The 7,130-nt window shown below is 34.0% G+C and overlaps 1 protein-coding gene and 1 non-coding gene across 2 annotated transcripts; both read left to right on the top strand.

The window, feature by feature from the left end:
- On the top strand, positions 1 to 4,404 carry LOC143628609 (protein CLP1 homolog). Its single transcript, XM_077098156.1, has 8 exons — positions 1 to 240; positions 335 to 496; positions 1,508 to 1,749; positions 1,826 to 1,964; positions 2,054 to 2,245; positions 2,789 to 3,024; positions 3,897 to 3,941; positions 4,019 to 4,404. Exons 1-8 carry the CDS (start codon positions 49 to 51, stop codon positions 4,104 to 4,106), a joined length of 1,296 nt encoding a protein of 431 aa, XP_076954271.1. The 5' UTR covers positions 1 to 48; the 3' UTR covers positions 4,107 to 4,404.
- Positions 4,405 to 5,122: 718 nt separating this feature from the next.
- On the top strand, positions 5,123 to 5,195 carry TRNAA-UGC (transfer RNA alanine (anticodon UGC)). The gene has a single exon. It is a non-coding gene; the product is annotated as a tRNA-Ala (tRNA).
- Positions 5,196 to 7,130: the final 1,935 nt, after the last annotated feature.

Genomic DNA, 7,130 nt, shown 5'->3' with positions numbered 1-7,130 from the left:
GCGTGTATACTAGGCAGGATATTTGAAGGTTTTTGTCCAAGGGCCGTTATGGCGTCGTATGGGGGTCCAACCGCACCTGCAATGAAGCAGGTGAAACTCGAGAAAGAGAGCGAGCTCAGAATTGAAGTCAATGTCAACACTTCTCTCCGTCTCCGCCTACTTAACGGCACCGCCGAGATCTTTGGCACCGAATTGCCCCCAGAAAATTGGCTCATTTTTCCACCCAGGATGAAATTCGCTGTAATAACTCTTTCTACATTGCCTGCCGTGTTCTAAATTAATACGTTTTTTTTTAACCGGATAACATTTCGTTTATCTTCTTTTGAGATTGCAGATATTTACGTGGTACGGGGCGACCACTGAAATGCAAGATAATACTGAAACGGATTATGTAGTGGACGAGACGCCGATGATCAGTTATGTAAACGTGCATGCTGTACTTGAAGGTCGCAGAAATCGGGCTAAAGCCTCTGCTAGTGATGCTGATGCTTCCCAGGTTATTATTGTCTTCTTCACAACTATTTTTGCCTTCTGCTGTGCAGTAGTAACTATTAGATAACAGAATAATAAATATCTCCCCGAATTTAAAGAGTCAATGCTAGTTTATAAAAGTAAAGCACACTTTTTAAGCTTAGGATTACAGTTGAGTGAAGTGATATACCTATACCTCTATCTATATCTATATCTATATCTATTCATATTTGTGCAATTGAACCTTTTGGTCAACTGGATATACCTGTTGATAACTGATCTGTACAGAACACATAATCTTAAGGATATAAACTTGATTTCACATAGGAACGAGGGTTAAGGATGAACAACCGATAAGTAAAAGGGGTGAACCGAATAAAGAGTTTGAAGATAAAAGAAGATAAATCTTAAGAGTTTAAATTAAAGGGTTAATCTACTGTTAGGAGATAAGAGTTAGTGAGAGTTTATTTATTATTTATTTTGTATTATTAGGAATTAGAGTTCAGAGTATGATACAAGTTAGTGTTAGTATAAATAGATTGATAGCGTCTTGTTGTTTCTTGGTTCAATTTTCGTTTGTGCAATCAATATTTAAAAGAGTCATGCGAGTTCCACACAATCGTTGTGTTCGTTGTTACTTTGATCCAGTTAATTCAAAGTTAATCAATTATAATGGTACAGATAGCATATATAATCTTAAAAACATTATAAAGGCCACCCAGCATCGAAATAACAGCCATTCCCATAAAATTCCAATGCACAAATTAATTTAATGAATCAATTAACAGCACTTTTCTCGTCTTTTAATCACCTATAAACTTTGAGTTAATCTGTTATAAGTTCTATATCAGCCTGCATGGTATGGTTGTCTTTGTTACTGCTTACAGAATACAAAATAAGCTTATCATGAGTGGATGTATAGTCATATGGGTGTTGATTAGGTTTAGGAAGATCATTGCTACATTGACCAATGTATAATATAAGTTCTCGCACATTTTTTATATGCTTACTTTTTGATGAACTCTATTGTGTTTAGGGTCCGAGGGTGATTGTAGTTGGACCAACAGACTCTGGAAAGAGTACCTTATCAAGAATGCTTCTTAGCTGGGCAGCTAAACAAGGATGGAAACCTACATTTGTAGATTTAGACATCGGTCAAGGCTCTATTACCCTACCCGGGTGTATTGCAGCTACCCCTATTGAAATGCCAATTGATCCAGTCGAAGGGATTCCCCTTGAAATGCCTCTCGTGTACTTCTATGGACACAACTCTCCAACGTAACATACACTTTCTCTACTCATTCTTTCATGTGTATGATCTCTAATTTAGCATTCATTACTTTTGCCTTTGTAGTGTAAATGCAGATCTTTATAGGGTGCTTGTAAAGGAACTTGCACAGATCCTTGAAAGACAGTTTGCCGGGAATGCTGAATCTAGGGCTGCAGGCATGGTTATTAACACCATGGGATTCATTGACGGCCTTGGTTATGATGTATGTGTTGCTCCTCTTTTGGCATGCTATATTAGTTAGGTACATCAACTTATGTTCAATAATAATATTATGTTTGCATTTCACTGCAGCTTCTTTTGCATGCAATTGATACATTCCAAGCTACTGTCGTTCTTGTCATGGGTCTGGATAAGCTTTGCAGTATGTTAAAAGATGTTTTAAAACAAAAGCCGAACGTTGATGTGGTAAAACTTCAGAAATCAGGCGGTGTTGTGTCCAGGAATTCAAAATTTCGAGCTATTGCCAGGAACCAGAGGATAAGGGTATTTTTGTTATTTCACACCACTTAAAAGAAAAAAGGCTTTAATAATGGTGTTATGTTTATGTTTAAGTTTGGACTTGCTGTTTACTTTCTCATACTTAGGACTAGATGTGGGCAAATAAACCGGTTAACCGAACCGACCCGAAAATCGAATCGAACCCGAACCGGTTTGAAACCAATTATGAAGAAACCGGTTTGGAACCGATTGAAATCGTAGGTTCGGAACCGATTTGTAATTTTCTCCACCAAAACCGGTTCCAAACCGGTTAACCGAACCGAAACCAGTCAAAACTGAAACCGATCAAAACCCAAACCGAAACCGATCGTAACATGGTAAGAAACCGGTTTCAACCCGAACCGAAACCGATTATTAACCGGTTTTGACTTTTGTTGACCAAACCGAACCGATGTCAACTCAAACCGATTTTGAGTTTTAAACCGGTTTGTGCACCTCTACTTAGGACCAAAAGTGAAATCTAAACATACCACACGGACCATCTGTGTAATTTAGTTATCACTGAATCTAAGTTTATTGTAATTGCAGGAATATTTCTATGGTCTTTCGAATGATCTTTCACCGCATTCCAGTATTGCAAATTTCAGTGACTTGGCGATTTATAGAGTTGGTGGGGGCCCGCAGGCCCCAGCTTCAGCTTTGCCAATTGGTGCACAGCCTGTGGCGGACCCCATGAGATTGGTTCCAGTCAACATCAACCGGGATTTGCTGAATCTGGTTCTTGCTGTTTCATTTGCCAAAGAACAAGATCAAATACTTTCAAGGTATTTTCAGATCCCAAAATACTATTTTAAAACTTAAACATTGATTACTATTTCTTTCTTTACTCTCTGAATGAGATTAGATACTTTCTTTACTGTTTTGACCCTAATTAACCCTTCATAATAAGTAAATGAGTCTAAATTTTTTACTTTTACAATCGGGACGAGTCTTGATGCTTGGTCGTTGAAAATGAATCTTGATGCTCTCCGTATTGAAAACTAGAGGGAACTTTTCTAGTCATTTATGTAAAAATGAGTCGATCTAAATTAGAAAAAAAAATATATGTTGACCAGTCAACTGGATAAGTTTAAAAAAACTTGGCTATAAAGGAAACATATTGACCAGGTTAAAAGTCTTCTATAACAAGATGTTTACAACATGCTGACTTAACCCGACACAATCCATTTTAATGCACCATAAAAGTCTACCCATATCAATTTGTTACCAATCCACCTGTTTGGCCGTATATATTGAAAACGTTTACATATTAACGGAAAAAAGACGAGTAAATGGGCTAAATTTTTACTTTACAAATAAATGCTTGCTCGTTAAAACAAGGCAATCTTGATGCTAAGATTATTGAATAGTAGAGGGGAACTTTTTTAGTCATTTATGTGAATATGGGTCAATTTAACTTAAGTATTGGCCAGTCAGCTGAAGAAATTTCAAAACACTTGGCTAAAAGGTGTTAACTAGTCAACATATGTCACTTGTAGCCATGCTGTAAACACATGTATCCTTATTCTATAAGAGACTTTAAACCAGTTGACTGGTGAATATGTTTCCTACAGAATAATTGAAAATTCACATGTTAATGAAAAAAAATAATATTTACATTGCTTACCATATCTTTCTTTACTCCCTCTGAATGCAGCAACATAGCTGGATTTATTTGGATAACTGATATTGACATTCCAAGGTATGGATTCGGTTTACGATGACTGTTTTCATTAAAAAACAATTCTGCAAATGGTTATTAATCGTGTCTTATTTCAGGAAGAAAATTACGTATCTCGCTCCATCAGGTGGAGAACTTCCTAGCAAGTTCTTGTTAATGGGAAGCTTAACATGGATTGAAACCTAAAGTTATGAACTTAGGCTATTATAAGCTTGTTACAGTCTAAAAATTAGGCTTTTACAGCTGAAGTACTGTTTTACCCTCATAGCATGAAAGGCTTATTAAGAATCATATTTTGTAGTATAGGGTTCTAGATGTTAGAATCAGGGAAAATTATGTAAATTATGATGTACTGATGCTTTTGGAAGAAGATGGTAATGCACTATGATCACTTCAATTGTGTGCAAATTGATGCTTTTGGTTTTGGATCCTTTTCCTTTATATTTGATGATTTTAGGCTTATGAACTTTGTGCTCTACATGTTGGAATGAGCCCTTCAGGGCCGCGAGTTGTGTTTTCTCACGTGGTCTACCATCTACTGTGGAAAGTGTGCTCACGGTCTAGTAACCTCAGCTGCAACCTGGTACTTAAAACGTTTCCAATCTGGTTTGCTTTAAAAGCTCATAATGCGAAACTACGTGCTTTTTATTGCTATGATACATTGCAAACAAAAAAGTAATTTTATAAAACAGTTTTTAGAATCATGTGATATAATTGCTAAAAAAATTTGAAAAACACAAAAAAGTTTATATCAACAGGGCAACTGCCATTTTCTAGCCGCTTCCGCTTCTTCTCATCTGCAAGTTATGTGCCTCCGAGCACTACTATTTATGTGCATCACTTATATAAGACAAAAGGTAAGGAAGAAACACGCTAAATGGCGCCACACGTCCATGGATTGTTCACACGGCCATGAAATTTCACATGTTTGGCCTCAAGTTTTGCCTTTTCTTTTCGACCACATAGCATCCACCGATTAAATAAACTTATAAGTTTTTCAAGATTCGATCAAATGAGCCTTTAAACCACTTTTCAGCCAACAAATTATTTGGATGATTATACCAGTCAACACGCTTATTTGCATGATTTACCTTAAGAAAATTAAATTTCATTAATGCGAGAGTATCAATAATTGTCAGGTCAGTATATAATTGCTTACCTTTTCAAAATGTATACAATTGTATGTGCAAATAACATCAACTGGTGATGTAGCTCACATGGTAGAGCGCTCGTCTTGCATGCGAGAGGTACGGGGTTCGATACCCCGCATTTCCAATTTGTTTCTTTACTTCTTTGTCATTTTATGTTTTTGTACATTCAAATTCTGAAATACTGTTAATATCATTTCATTTGGCACGTTGGTTTTGGTATTGTTGTTGTCCATTGATACTTAAAAGCAATATATTTTCTATTTTAGAAAAGATATGCTGCCCCTAGAGTGGGATTTTTAAAAATCCAAACAACTATTTTCTTTTAGTGGAATTGATGTGTTCTTAATTTCTTTACTTTGATTATATTGAAATTTTATATTAAACAACACAGAAAATCAATATTATGTTTTTTTTTCTTGACAACTGTTTACTTAGAAATATAAAACTTTATTGAATAGAAAAAAGAGAAAAGTATATTTAACAATGACATAATTTTTGTTGTATATCTATAAACGACAAAAAGAGAAAACAATAATTTTTAGTTTAAAATACATCCTATGTATATGTTCACACGCTATTTCAAAGGATGACACAAATGCACCACATACATGTCTTTAATAGCTCAAATGTCACAAAACAACAACAATAAATATATTATAACACTTGGTCGACCCACCCATCATTTTTCTAAAATTTAAGTACATAATAAGATCTAAGAATGGGCTAGTACACTACAAACCATTACTTAAACAAGAAGTATAAGCAAATCAATAAATAATGCATATTTATACATGCTAATATATTCTTGCACTATGAACAAGAACTTGGAAGGAACACATCAACATATGAACATCATTCATGGTAACTTTGATCTCATTATGCTTCCTATGTCGAACATGCGGGTTTGCTGAAAAATAAAAAACATTGCATTATTACAATAAACGTTTGTAGCTTTTAGCAAGGGGAGATGAGAGTGTAGTTCATTTATCAAACATTTGGTTTATAGTAACCATAAACCATATTATTAACTCCTTAATATATTGCTTTTTGGCATCCCACTTTTGAATATTTTTAATTACTTTGATGTAATAATAAGAACTAGGTTAATGCCATGTGTAACACACGTGAAAAATATAAAAAAACGTTAAATATACATATATGAATTACATAATAAACTTTATAATTTTATAAAGGGACAACTTTGAAGGAAAATAACCAAGTTTCAAGTTTGTTTCAATTAAATCAATCATATTTTCTTTTGTCTAAATTAGGTCACTAAATTTTCAATTTTGTCTCAATTAGGTCACTCAACTTTCAGTCGGCCTTAATTATGTCACTTAGCTTTCAATTTTGTCTTAATTAGTTCACTCAATCTTCAATGAGTGTTCAAATACTATCATTTTTACCTTCATACTATAGATTCATAAATAACTGAACCATCATCTAACGCCCTGTTCTTGAGTTTTTTTAAAGGAGGGAAATGAAAGGAAAACTAATGATAGTTAAAAAATGGGTGTTCTTGAGTTTTTTTAAAATGGAAAGGAAAGTAATAGGAGGAGTTAGGAGGGATTAAATTGATATTTTTTCCTAATAAATTATCCTCTCAAAAAATGGGCTGATTACTAAGGATACATAGTTATCATTTCCCTTCCTCTAATTTCCTTCTAACTCAAGAACACACATAATAAAAAAAAAACTCCTTCAATTCCCTTCCCTTTCTTATCCTTCCATCTCCTTTCCTTGGTTAAAAAACTCAAAAACAAGGAAAACCAACAGTTTTTACATTTTTAATTAGTAAAAATGTCATTTATGATAATATAGTAGTTGTTTCCCTTGTTTTAGAACACAAAGTGAAAGTTCAGTGACCTAATTTGGACAAATTAAAAAGTTGAGTGATTTAATTGAGATAAAAGAAAATATGAGGGACTTAGTTGGAACAAATTTGACTATTATTCTATAGTGTTTCCCTTTTATTAAAAAATTATAAGGTATTACATAATGAATATTAATGAATGAGTAATTACATATTTCTTAAAATACATGGCTTGATAAGAATATA

This window comes from Bidens hawaiensis, unplaced genomic scaffold (assembly GCF_021521415.1).
Source record: "Bidens hawaiensis isolate Kalapana, Puna unplaced genomic scaffold, B.hawaiensis_p1.1 tig00005028_1, whole genome shotgun sequence".
Classification (NCBI taxonomy): Eukaryota; Viridiplantae; Streptophyta; class Magnoliopsida; order Asterales; family Asteraceae; genus Bidens; species Bidens hawaiensis.
The sequence above is the reverse complement of the archived record's forward strand: the minus strand, read 5'-3'. Positions and strand labels throughout refer to the sequence as shown.

Coding starts and splice junctions, on each gene's coding strand:
- LOC143628609 (XM_077098156.1), top strand. CDS start 49: ATGGCGTCGTATGGGGGTCCAACCGCACCTGCAATGAAGCAGGTGAAA. Junction 241..334: donor CACCCAGGATGAAATTCGCT/GTAATAACTCTT, acceptor TTGAGATTGCAG/ATATTTACGTGGTACGGGGC. Junction 3,025..3,896: donor CAAGATCAAATACTTTCAAG/GTATTTTCAGAT, acceptor CTCTGAATGCAG/CAACATAGCTGGATTTATTT.